The 14271-nt window shown below is 46.0% G+C and overlaps 1 protein-coding gene across 5 annotated transcripts in view; it reads left to right on the top strand.

Moving 5' to 3' along the window:
- The window catches only part of ARMC9 (armadillo repeat containing 9), a 433139-nt gene that overhangs the window by 332251 nt on the left and 86617 nt on the right, over positions 1–14271 (top strand). For all 5 annotated transcript variants that reach the window (XM_063916557.1, XM_063916560.1, XM_063916558.1 and 2 more), the window contains 2 exons: positions 2014–2048; positions 3985–4096. In XM_063916557.1, coding sequence (XP_063772627.1) covers positions 2014–2048; positions 3985–4096 — 147 coding nt within the window. The remainder of the gene's footprint in view (positions 1–2013; positions 2049–3984; positions 4097–14271) is intronic.

Raw genomic sequence — 14271 nt, 5'->3', positions numbered from 1 at the left:
ACAGGTCAAAATGAGGCTCGGTGGTGTGTGTGTGGCCTCCACGTGCCTGTATGACCTCCCTACAATGCCTGGGCATGCTCCTGATGAGGTGGCGGATGGTCTCCTGAGGGATCTCCTCCCAGACCTGGACTAAAGCATCCGCCAACTCCTGGACAGTCTGTGGTGCAACGTAGCGTTGGTGGATGGAGCGAGACATGATGTCCCAGATGTGCTCAGTTGGATTCAGGTCTGGGGAACGGGCGGGCCAGTCCATAGCATCAATGCCTTCATCTTGCAGGAACTGCTGACACACTACAGCCACATGAGGTCTAGCATTGTCTTGCATTAGGAGGAACCCAGGGCCAACCGCACCAGCATATGGTCTCACAAGGGGTCTGAGGATCTCATCTCGGTACCTAATGGCAGTCAGGCTACCTCTGGCGAGCACATGGAGGGCTTTGCGGCCCCCCAAAGAAATGCCACCCCACACCATTACTGACCCACTGCCAAACCGGTCATGCTGGAGGATGTTGCAGGCAGCAGAACGTTCTCCTTGGCGTCTCCAGACTCTGTCACGTCTGTCACGTGCTCAGTGAGAACCTGCTTTCATCTGTGAAGAGCACAGGGCGCCAGTGGCGAATTTGCCAATCTTGGTGTTCTCTGGCAAATGCCAAACGTCCTGCACGGTGTTGGGCTATAAGCACAACCCCCACCTGTGGACGTCGGGCCCTCATACCACCCTCATGGAGTCTGTTTGTGATCGTTTGAGTAGACACATGCACATTCGTGGCTTGCTAGAGGTCATTTTGCAGGGCTCTGGCAGTGCTCCTCCTGTTCCTCCTTGCACGAAGGCGGAGGTAGCGGTCCTGCTGCTGGGTTGTTGCCCTCCTACGGCCTCCTCCACGTCTCCTAATGTACTGGCCTGTCTCCTGGTAGCGCCTCCATGCTCTGGACACTACGCTGACAGACACAGCAAACCTTCTTGCCACAGCTCGCATTGATGTGCCATCCTGGATGAGCTGCACTACCTGAGCCACTTGTGTGGGTTGTAGGGAGGTCATACAGGCACGTGGAGGCCACACACACTACTGAGCCTCATTTTGACTTGTTTTAAGGACATTACATCAAAGTTGGATCAGCCTGTAGTGTGTTTTTCCACTTTAATTTTGAGGGTGACTCCAAATCCAGACCTCCATGGGTTAATAAATTTGATTTCCATTGATAATTTTTGTGTGATTTTGTTGTCAGCACATTCAAATATGTAAAGAACAAAGTATTTGATAAGAATATTTCATTCATTCAGATCTAGGATGTGTTATTTTAGTGTTCCCTTTATTTTTTTGAGCAGTGTGTATATATATATATATATATATAGGGGGTATTCAGTATGCCGGCTGTTGGGATCCCGGCGCTTAGTATACCGGCTCCGGAATCCCGACACCCGGCATACCGACAATTATTCTCCCTCTTGGGGGTCCACGACCCCCCTGGAGGGAGAATAAATAGCCCGGCGCGCATAACGCACCACTGTGCCCGCAGCATGGTGAGCGCAGTGAGCCCGCACGGGGCTCATTTGCGCTCGCCCAGCTGTTGGTATACCGGCGGTCATGATCCCGGTGCCCAGGATACCATGCTACACCAGTATATATATATATATGTGTGTGTGTGTGTGTATGTATATATGTGTGTGTATATATATATATATATATATATGTATATATAATAAAGAAATTACTTAATTATGACTTAACGTACTGATTTTGTAAATTCTCACACTTTAACCCATTATTTACTTGATATTATTGGTAACAGCTGCATGATGAGATCAATGCATATGTGTTTGTCCACTCTGTGCTCTGCCTGTTCCTTTTTCCAATTCACCCATTGCATGCTAACCAACAAGACTACACTACATATTAATCCTTCTGATACATTGAAACATTACTAAAGTATTTCCATTTTGTTAATTTGTGAAAAAAAAAAATTTTTTTTCCTTTATATTTCCATCACTTTTTTTTTTCTTTTTCTTTTCAGGCTTCTTCTATGCTGAGAGCGTCTATTATACCCATGTAAGTTTCCAGCTTTAAAGAACATTGTATTTACTGAACAATAACCAAACCAGCCTAACGAGATAACAGGACGCAGTTAAGATTACAACACTATGTACACATACACCCCCCTCACATGGAGCACATTCCAGTGACCCTACTGTAGATGCGGCACATTCCACTGCCTTTGTCACCCTTTGTTAAGGAAAGCAATGTTGGAAAGAAAATACTTCTGTAGCTTTGATTAAATATATACAGTACCAGCTATTTATGGCTTAGGTTGCAAAAATATAGGTAAACATTTTTTTAGTTCAGTGGGTTCATTCTCAATTGTGTTTAACAAAATCTCTAATACTGTAAATCTATAAATTGGCCTTTCAGGTAGGTTATTGCTATATTGTGTTCCCTTCTGTCTATAGAATGGTAAATGCAGTATTCCTAGTCGTAAGACTGGGACAATTAATTTAAGAGAGTATGCTACCATCTGTCTATGTTCCATCAGAGCTGTTAGAGGAGTAATGCTGGGCATACACTATACAATTATCTGTCAGATAATCTGCCAGAACTGGGTGGTTGGAAAGAAAATCTGGAAATGGATGAGAACAAATGATAATCAAACATTTGTCCCCAAACACTGGAAAACGGACTAAAACTGTAATTTAGGCAAATTGGTTAAATCCGTGAATTAACCATTCTCTCTGAACGACAGGATTTGGCAGTTTTTCAGTGTTTGGAAGCAAATGTTTGATTGTCATTTGCTTTCATCCATTACCAGATTTTCTTTCCAACCAGCCAGATCTGGCAGATTATCTGCCAGAAAATTGCATAGTGTATGCCCAGCATTAGTTACACGTTCTGGGAGGCAGTGTTCTGTGAGGACATTGAATTCTCTCTTCTGCTGATAACTCCTGCACCTTGGAAAATCACCATTAGGCAAGGAACAAAACACAGTGAACAGTGCATTATTTGTGACATTCTAAAAGCATCTGTGAAAAGTTTTAGCAGAAAGCAAGGTACACAGATGGTGAAATGTCTCAAAGCCACCCACGAATGAGAGGGACAGAAGGCAAGGAAAGTGAATGAAATGGTTGTTTGAGAAGCTTGCAGGAGTGGCAGCCACATTTATTCTACTCTAAAGGGCCCTACACCCAGGCCGATGTGTGTGGCTGATATGAACAATCTCGTTTAGTAATGAACGAAAAATTGTTCATATCTTTCAGTCTATAGGGACCAACGATTAATGATGCGCGGCCCGCACTCGTTCATCGTTGGTGCCGGCTCGTTTATACCTGCAAACCAATATGGACAATATTGTTCATATTAGCATGCAAGGCTATGGGCCCGGGTGACGGAGTGAAGAAACTTCACTCCCCCCATCACCTGGTCGGCCGTCGGGCACCTCGGCGGCAAATCTGCCAGTGTATATGGCCTTTAAGTCTAGGTAGTTGTGTGTCCACTTTGTTCAGAGCTGTAGATGGGGACAAAAGATTGGTGATGGAGTCTTGCTGTGCGATTATGGAGTACCATTCTGCCATGCCTAGTAAAGGAAATGTAAAAGGAAACAAGCATTAAAACAAAAAAGTATAGATGCAGAATTTATTTTCTTCTCCGGTGAAGGGCATTGTCGGAAGGAGGCTGTTACATGGGTATTATAAGGAAAGTAGGGATCAGCTCTATTTCACGTGCCCTGCCTCGTCGAGTGTATAGCTTCTTACAGCATAGAGGGGGGAGCTTACTTCCTCACACTGCTCCCATAATGAGGCAGGGATTTGTTATCGTGACAAAGTTATACAGGTGCAAGGCCTATAGTTATATTATTAGTCTTGGAAACTCAGTGTGTTCAAATACATATAAAAGAAAAAATTAAATACAGTGAATGTAAATTACAACTGTATCCTGAGTCTGTCTTATTTTATAATCATTAATAAATCTCAGCCATTTCGTTTCTTTATTACAGAAAACCACAGGAGGTGCCATTGTTGCCCTCTCTAGACTACGAGAAGCTGAAAAAAGACTTGGTATATGGTAATGATCGTTTGAAAGCATTGATCCTGCAAGCCTTGCGCTGGGTAAGTAGCACAGTAGGACCACAGAGAAGCATTCGCATATTGGGCATACCTGTGACAATAGAAATGAAATTCGGCTGATTTGTTGCTAGACCTTCTGCTGTATTTAGAGTGTAAAACAGTTTGCAACTCTAAGGTAAGGAGTCCTGTGTTTTTCTCCCTGTAACTCTTAAGAGTCAGAGATGGACACAGCTCACACAGCCGATGCATCGTTGTAATATGCGAGTGTCGGAAGGAGGTAAATAAACTCCTTCCTGCTTCTGTTATCCGCTTATGGGTCCACATGCGGAGATCTAAAATCATTGGAGATTTCTGCAGCGGGGTACACTGGGATTCCACAGGGAATACATCGGGGTGTAGAGTTGGATCTTGATCCGAGGCACAAACAGGCTAAAGCTTTGACTGTTCCCAGGATACACTGCACCGCCTCCTCTATAGCCCCGCCCCTAGGCACTGGAGCTCAGTTTTTAAGTTGGTGCCTGCAGTGCAGGTCACTAACAGGTGGGGCTACGCTAGGCAGCCCTGAAAAGAGCTTTTTGAAAGACCTCAAGGGCCGCAGCACTTTCTATGTCTTTATGACATGCTGTGCTGCGGCTCCCATCACGTCCCTCAGCGGCGCTGCATACTCCAGTAGCCGGGTTCCCAGGATCTTGCAGCGGAGACTCGCTGGTTTTCAGGCACACCACCACTGTCACTCTCCAGGATTGCGTGGCTGCCCTAAAGGGAGGAGGTAAGAGGGTCCCCCAGGTGGGACCTGCCGGTATATCGCGATCTGGTCGCGGTCCCAGGAGACGGACCACGCCGCTGGCGTGGACACTGTGTTGCACATGGACCCCACTATTTCCACCAGGGCAAGGAGCACAGGTCAGATTTACTAAAATCCGTTTATAAAAGGCTCCATATTACCCGGTGGTGAAGTCCAGCTGAGGGGATAAGGCGCTGACCTGTAGCCCCGCCCCCAGGTCCGGGCGCCATATACTGCTGGTGTTCCCGCCCTGGAGCTGCAGTTCTCTCTCCCTCACTCTGAGATTTTGGCGCTATTACATAGCTGGGCTGATCTCCGGGACTGCTGGGTACTGTCTCCTCTGTAAATCCACCTGTATCATCAGCGCTGTGCATTTACAGACACTTAAGTATTATACATGTCATTTTAGAAGGTGTTAGTTAATAACAAGTGTACTGCTATCTGAATATTTAGTAGAACTATTCTGTGATATACATATAGTGTGTACTATGCATTGATATATCTGTATACATACATACCTATATATAATTTACTAGTCAAGTGCAGTTTTATTGTTTATATGTAAAAATTCCTGCATTGTACCTGTGACTGAGTATGCCTGTAGCTACTGTGTGGATTCCATTCTTGTGTATCACACGTTTTGCTATCACTATATTCTGTACCCTGGGGGCTAGGTGCATCAGGGTTTCATGTAATATATAGTGCTACACAGGGTATACTGTTTTGTATTTCTCAAGTCACTGCACACCGCTTAAATCCTCTGTTTGTGCTCTGTGTTTACTGTCACAAAACACAGGGGATTATTTGCTGTTTTTTGTGTTTGTCTGGCTATATTGTACTGTTACGCCCTAAGGCTACATCACATACAATGTCTGCTACACAGGGCGGGACATCCGCGGACGCTCCTGCATCATGCAGTGCTGTCGCCACAGATTCACCAGTGGGGGCAGTGTTAGCTGCTGGTTCAGGCGCTGGGTGTCATACATCTCCCAGTCTGCCTGCGGCACCTGTGGTCAATCAGGACCCACCTTGGGCAGCTTTTCCAAATATGCTGACTATGCTGGTAACGCGTCTTACACCCCCTGTGGGACCTCCCATGCTTTTACAGCCACATATTGTCCCTGTAGTTAATCCGCCATGGGCGGATACTCTGTTTACCCAGTTACAGCAATTAAATCAGGTTTTGGTTAGACAAAAGTACACCCCACGCCCCTCTGGGGCCAAGGGGACATCTAAGCGGGCCATTTCTTCCTCACAATCCACTAATATTTTGGATGATTCTTCCAATGAGGATGGGGAATGTACTGATCCGTGAGACACTGATACAGTTTCTTTTGATGAGGAATCTACAACCCAGGTTCATGTTCCTGACCTTGTGGAGGCTATCAAACTGATTATCCAAATTTATGACATTGAGCCCCCTCCTACGTCTAAGAAACCTGATAAGTTTAAACGTCTGTATGGTTGACGCACTCAGAAAAAAGTCAATCATAAAATATAACCTTTATTGATTATATTAAAATATAATGTTTATACGACCCAGACTACAGTGAAACATAAGAGTTAAAATCAGACAAACTAACATGTATGTGAATCCTATTAGATTGAAAGGTGTAAATAAAGAGTTAAAAAACGTGTCCGCGTGTATTACCTGTGTCTAATAATGGTAGAATTTTTATACCTATTTTCTCTGACGTCCTAGTGGATGCTGGGACTCCGTAAGGACCATGGGGAATAGCGGCTCCGCAGGAGACAGGGCACAAAATAAAAGCTTAAGGATCAGGTGGTGTGCACTGGCTCCTCCCCCTATGACCCTCCTCCAAGCCTCAGTTAGATTTTTGTGCCCGGCCGAGAAGGGTGCAATCTAGGTGGCTCTCCTGAGCTGCTTAGAATAAAAGTTTAGTTAGGTTTTTTTATTTTCAGTGAGTCCTGCTGGCAACAGGCTCACTGCATCGTGGGACTAAGGGGAGAAGAAACGGACTCACCTGAGTGCAGAGTGGATCGGGTTTCTTAGGCTACTGGACACTAGCTCCAGAGGGACGATCACAGGTTCAGCCTGGATGGGTCACCGGAGCCGCGCCGACGTCCCCCTTACAGAGCCAGAAGAGACGAAGAGGTCCGGTGAAATCGGCGGCAGAAGACATCCTGTCTTCAGACTAAGGTAGCGCACAGCACCGCAGCTGTGCGCCATTGCTCTCAGCACACTTCACACTCCGGTCACTGAGGGTGCAGGGCGCTGGGGGGGGAGCGCCCTGAGACGCAATATAACAGAATACCTTAGGTGGCAAAACAGAATACATCACATATAGCTCCTGGGCTATATGGATGTATTTTAATCCCCTGCCATTTTACACAAAAAAGCGGGAGAGAAGGACGTCGTGAAGGGGCGGAGCCTATCTCCTCAGCACACAAGCGCCATTTTCCCTCACAGCTCCGCTGGAAGGACGGCTCCCTGACTCTCCCCTGCAGTCCTGCTTCAGAATCAGGGTAAAAAAGAGAAGGGGGGGCATTTTTGGCAGCAAATAACGATAATAACAGCAGCTATAAGGGAATAACACTTATATAAGGTTATCCCTGTATATATATATATAGCGCTGGGTGTGTGCTGGCAGACTCTCCCTCTGTCTCTCCAAAGGGCTAAGTGAGGTCCTGTCCTCTATCAGAGCATTCCCGGTGTGTGTGCTGTGTGTCTGTACGCGTGTGTCGACATGTATGAGGAGGAAAATTATGTGGAGGCGGAGCAGTTGCCTGTGTTGGTGATGTCACCCCCTAGGGAGTCGACACCTGACTGGATGATTGTATTTAAACAATTAAGTGATAATGTCAGCAATTTGCAAAAAACTGTTGACGACATGAGACAGCCGGCAAATCAATTAGTGCCTGTCCAGGCGTCTCAGACACCGTCAGGGGCGCTAAAACGCCCGTTACCTCAGTGGGTCGACACAGACCCTGACACAGATACTGAGTCTAGTGTCGACGGTGACGAGACAAACGTAATGTCCAGTAGGGCCACACGTTACATGATCACGGCAATGAAAGAGGCATTGAACCTTTCTGACACTACAAGTACCACAAAGAAGGGTATTATGTGGGGTGAGAAAAAACTACCAATATTTTTTCCTGAGTCAGAGGAAATAAATGAGGTGTGTGAAAAAGCGTGGATTTCCCCCGATAAAAAACAGCTAATTTCTAAAAAATTATTAGCATTATATCCTTTCCCGCCAGAGGTTAGGGCGCGTTGGGAAACACCCCCTAGGGTAGATAAGGCGCTCACACGTTTATCAAAACAAGTAGCGTTACCGTCTCCTGATACGGCTACCCTAAAAGAACCAGCTGATAGAAGGCTGGAAAATATCCTAAAAAGTATATACACACATACTGGTGTTATACTGCGACCAGCAATCGCCTCAGCCTGGATGTGCAGTGCTGGAGTCGCATGGTCGGATTCCCTGACCGAGAATATTGATACCCTGGATAGGGACAATATTTTGTTAACTATAGAACATTTAAAGGATGCATTACTATATATGCGTGATGCACAGAGGGATATTTGCACCCTGGCATCAAGAGTAAGTGCTATGTCCATCTCTGCCAGAAGAGCGTTATGGACGCGACAGTGGTCAGGGGATGCGGATTCCAAACGGCACATGGAAGTATTGCCGTATAAAGGGGAGGAGTTATTTGGGGCTGGTCTATCGGACCTGGTGGCCACGGCAACGGCTGGAAAATCCACCTTTTTACCCCAGGTCACTCCACATCAGCAGAAAAAGACACCGTCTTTTCAAACTCAGTCCTTTCGTTCCCATAAGTACAAGCGAGCAAAAGGCCACTCTTTTCTGCCCCGGGGCAGAGGAAGAGGAAAAAGACTGCACCATGCAGCCGCTTCACAGGAGCAGAAGCCCTCCCCTGCTTCTGCCAAGTCTTCAGCATGACGCTGGGGCTTTACAAGCAGACTCAGATATGGTGGGGGCCCGTCTCAAGAATTTCAACGCGCAGTGGGCTCACTCGCAAGTGGATCCCTGGATTCTACAGGTAGTATCGCAGGGGTACAAACTGGAATTCGAGGCGTTTCCCCCTCATCGGTTCCTGAAGTCTGCTTTACCAAAGTCTCCCTCCGACAGGGAGGCAGTTTTGGAAGCCATTCACAAGCTGTATTCCCAGCAGGTGATAATCAAGGTACCCCTCCTGCAACAAGGAAAGGGGTATTATTCCACGCTGTTTGTGGTACCGAAGCCGGACGGCTCGGTGAGACCAATTTTAAATCTGAAATCCTTGAACACTTACATAAAAAGGTTCAAATTCAAGATGGAGTCACTCAGAGCAGTGATAGCAAACCTGGAAGAAGGGGACTATATGGTGTCTCTGGACATCAAAGATGCTTATCTCCACGTCCCGATATACCCTTCTCACCAAGGGTACCTCAGGTTTGTAGTACAAAACTGTCATTATCAGTTTCAGACGCTGCCGTTTGGATTGTCCACGGCACCTCGGGTCATTACCAAGGTAATGGCCGAAATGATGATTCTTCTACGAAGAAAAGGCATTTTAATTATCCCTTACTTGGACGATCTCCTGATAAGGGCAAGATCCAGGGAACAGTTAGAAGTCGGAGTAGCACTATCTCAGGTAGTGTTACGTCAGCACGGGTGGATTCTAAATATTCCAAAATCGCAGCTGATTCCAACGACACGTCTACTGTTCCTAGGAATGATTCTGGACACAGTCCAGAAGAAGGTGTTTCTCCCGGAGGAGAAGGCCAGGGAGTTATCCGAGCTAGTCAGGAACCTCCTAAAACCAGGACAGGTCTCAGTGCATCAGTGCACGAGGGTCCTGGGGAAAATGGTGGCTTCTTACGAAGCGATTCCATTCGGAAGATTCCATGCAAGAACATTTCAGTGGGATCTACTGGACAAATGGTTCGGATCGCATCTGCAGATGCATCAGCGGATAACCCTGTCGCCAAGGACAAGGGTGTCTCTCCTGTGGTGGCTGCAGAGTGCTCATCTACTAGAGGGCCGCAGATTTGGCATTCAGGATTGGATCCTGGTAACCACGGATGCCAGCCTGAGAGGCTGGGGAGCAGTCACACAGGGAAGGAATTTCCAGGGCCTGTGGTCAAGCTTGGAAACGTCTCTTCATATAAACATTCTGGAACTAAGGGCCATTTACAATGCCCTAAGTCAAGCAAAACCTCTGCTTCAGGGTCAGGCGGTGTTGATCCAATCGGACAACATCACGTCAGTCGCCCACGTAAACAGACAGGGCGGCACGAGAAGCAGGAGGGCAATGGCAGAAGCTGCAAGGATTCTTCGCTGGGCGGAAAATCATGTGATAGCACTGTCAGCAGTATTCATTCCGGGAGTGGACAACTGGGAAGCAGACTTCCTCAGCAGACACGACCTTCACCCGGGAGAGTGGGGACTTCACCCAGAAGTCTTCCACCTAATTGTAAACCGTTGGGAAAAACCAAAGGTGGACATGATGGCGTCACGTCTAAACAAAAAACTGGACAGATATTGCGCCAGGTCAAGGGACCCTCAGGCAATAGCAGTGGACGCTCTGGTAACGCCGTGGGTGTACCAGTCAGTGTATGTGTTCCCTCCTCTGCCTCTCATACCAAAAGTACTGAGAATCATAAGAAGGAGAGGAGTAAGAACTATACTCGTGGTTCCGGATTGGCCAAGACGGACTTGGTACCCGGAACTTCAAGAGATGCTCACGGACGAACCGTGGCCTCTACCTCTAAGAAAGGACCTGCTACTGCAGGGGCCTTGTCTGTTCCAGGACTTACCGTGGCTGCGTTTGACGGCATGGCGGTTGAACGCCGGATCCTGAGGGAAAAAGGCATTCCAGAAGAAGTCATCCCTACTCTGGTCAAAGCCAGGAAGGACGTAACCGCAAAACATTATCACCGCATTTGGAGTAAATATGTTGCGTGGTGTGAGGCCAAGAAGGCCCCTACAGAGGAATTTCAACTGGGTCGTTTCCTTCATTTCCTGCAAACAGGACTGTCTATGGGCCTAAAATTAGGGTCCATTAAGGTTCAAATTTCGGCCCTGTCGATTTTCTTCCAGAAAGAACTGGCTTCAGTACCTGAAGTTCAGACATTTGTAAAAGGGGTGCTGCACATACAGCCTCCTTTTGTGCCTCCAGTGGCACCTTGGGATCTCAATGTGGTGTTGAGTTTTCTAAAGTCACATTGGTTTGAACCACTTTCCACTGTGGACTTAAAATATCTCACATGGAAGGTGTCGATGCTGTTAGCCTTGGCTTCAGCCAGGCGTGTGTCAGAATTGGCGGCTTTATCATATAAAAGCCCTTACTTAATTTTTCATTCTGACAGGGCGGAATTGAGGACTCGTCCTCAATTTCTACCTAAGGTGGTTTCTGCATTTCACATGAACCAACCTATTGTGGTACCTGCGGCTACCAGGGACTTAGAGGACTCTAAGTTGCTTGACGTTGTCAGGGCCTTGAAAATATATGTTTCCAGGACGGCTGGAGTCAGAAAATCTGACTCGCTGTTTATCCTGTATGCACCCAACAAGCTGGGTGCTCCTGCTTCTAAGCAGACGATTGCTCGTTGGATTTGTAGTACAATTCAGCTTGCACATTCTGTGGCAGGATTGCCACAGCCAAAATCAGTAAAAGCCCATTCCACAAGGAAAGTGGGCTCATCTTGGGCGGCTGCCCGAGGGGTCTCGGCTTTACAACTTTGCCGAGCAGCTACTTGGTCAGGGGCAAACACGTTTGCTAAATTCTACAAATTTGATACCCTGGCTGAGGAGGACCTGGAGTTCTCTCATTCGGTGCTGCAGAGTCATCCGCACTCTCCCGCCCGTTTGGGAGCTTTGGTATAATCCCCATGGTCCTTACGGAGTCCCAGCATCCACTAGGACGTCAGAGAAAATAAGATTTTACTTACCGATAAATCTATTTCTCGTAGTCCGTAGTGGATGCTGGGCGCCCATCCCTAGTGCGGATTGTCTGCAATACTTGTATATAGTTATTGTTACAAAGATTCGGGTTATTATTGTTGTGAGCCATCTTTTCAGAGGCTCCTTTGCGTTTATCATACTGTTAACTGGGTTCAGATCACAAGTTGTACGGTGTGATTGGTGTGGCTGGTATGAGTCTTACCCGGGATTCAATATCCTTCCTTATTATGTACGCTCGTCCGGGCACAGTGTCCTAACTGAGGCTTGGAGGAGGGTCATAGGGGGAGGAGCCAGTGCACACCACCTGATCCTTAAGCTTTTATTTTGTGCCCTGTCTCCTGCGGAGCCGCTATTCCCCATGGTCCTTACGGAGTCCCAGCATCCACTACGGACTACGAGAAATAGATTTATCGGTAAGTAAAATCTTATTTTAACGTTACCACAGATCGATCACTTATATTATTTTAAATCAATTATATATCGACTGTCGCAATTAATATTGGTAGTTCACCCTTATACCTTTAACTCAGCAGAAATATCTCCCGGAAACTTACTCCACTTATATAGACTGTGAGTACAAGTAGGTATAAGTACATGAATTTACTCAGATGTGGGAGTTACTTTAATTTTTTATGTCACCGACTGTTACCACTATAAATTCCTAATGTATATAATCCCAAATAGGAATGGGTTGAGAGGTGGACTTTTACGTAACACAGATATCACCTACATTCTAACATAAATCACAGTGGATAATTCAACCATGCATATAGGGGGGAATTACTTAGTCCTGTTACATATAGGGGAAAGTTGCTAAGGGGACAAGTCAGTCCCAGTGATGATGGTGTGGGACTTTAAGGGATATAGCAATCCCAATTTTAGCTATCCGCCCACGTATGTTGCAGATTCTTCCTGGTCCTATTATAACAGACTAAAAATATATATAGAGGATACTGTTTCCCTCCGGGGTACGGCAGCCCCACTTATAATATAATACTTGTCTGTATAGACCAGGAATGTGTTCTGCTAGAGTGCACACTTCCCTATATCAGGACAACTTTAGGCTTAATATCTTTTATTAGTCTCATTGGGAGATGTCAGAAAATTCAAGGATATGACAGCCCTAAAATAAATATAAAATGACCCCCATGCATTCCGGTCATTTAACGTATAATTGATAATTGATATATTGATAGTACAGCTATTAATGTAAGGAGATGCTAGGTATTCATAGTGAGAATGTCCCAGTAATATCTTTTATCGTGTTGTGCTATATGTTTTCACTATAGCTATATATCTATCAGTTGTCTGTCCAGTAGTAGTAAACTTCTCAGCCTTTACTCCTACACATACTCTCCCAGTGGTTACTGTTACAATAATCAGTTCATTCAGCTGCTGTCTGATTTAATATGTTGCCAGTTCACTCACTGCAGCATTGATACATTTGTGTTATTTCCTATTGCAATTTGCAGCCACCTGGTTTCCTGGTCATGTTTCAATGTAACCACATTTTATGGAGACCTTTATGATACATTCAGTAACTGTGATAATTGGCATAAGATTAAGGATCTGTGAGCAGAGTACTAATTATCACTTATTCCACTAATTCAAGTATAATAAATCAGATCCAGTCATATGAATAAATGTGGTCAGTGAACATGAGTATGACTGTCCTATTAGCAGTTATACCTATATATTTCTCTATCTTGCAGTGGGGTTCCTTCCTCCACTGTCATATAGCACTAGCTGCATATATTAACTCTGACACTGAGTGCTCTATTATTAGGTATAGGAATCTGTTAATGGGCAGCCTTGTATTCCTCTCTATCACTGAGAACTACCATTCATATAAGTATAACATGAGACACTACACACACGCGGACACGCTGTGCCCTACACGCGTGTTTCACTGCACTGCCGCAAGTGCAGTGAAACACGCGTGTAGGGCACAGCGTGTCCGTGTGTGTGTAGTGTCTCATGTTATACAAATTGAGGTAATTGAGGATGAGCTACCTCCAGGATTTTTATGACACTGCTAAACAATATCTATCATATATTACCACAGCCTGTCACTATATTCAGGAGGCGGCCTCTGATGCAGGGGTCATGGCGGCCAAGGCATCTACTACGTCTATCCTGGCTTGCCGGATTCTGTGGTTGAGGTCCTGGAAAGTGGACCTGGACTCTAAAAAGACATTGGAGGTGCTTCCTTTTAAGGTAGACATACTATTTGGGTAGGATCTGAAAAGGTGTGTGACTGACTTGGCGACGGCCAATACTGCGTTTCTCCCAAGTACTAATCCTTCTGCTCCGAAGGCTAAGAGTACAACTTTTCGTTCATTCGACCTCCAGGTAAAGTAAAAGGTCGGGCGTACCCAAAACAGGCTCGTACTTCCAAAACCACTAAGCCCAAATATAAACAATCTTGGGCTGCCCATCAGCCTGCCTTCAAACAAGACAAGCCAGCTGCATGACGGGGCGGGCCTCCCCCTTGG

The sequence above is a fragment of the Pseudophryne corroboree genome, chromosome 4 (genome assembly GCF_028390025.1).
Source record: "Pseudophryne corroboree isolate aPseCor3 chromosome 4, aPseCor3.hap2, whole genome shotgun sequence".
NCBI lineage: Eukaryota > Metazoa > Chordata > Amphibia > Anura > Myobatrachidae > Pseudophryne > Pseudophryne corroboree.
This window is presented reverse-complemented; position numbering and strand designations above follow the sequence as displayed.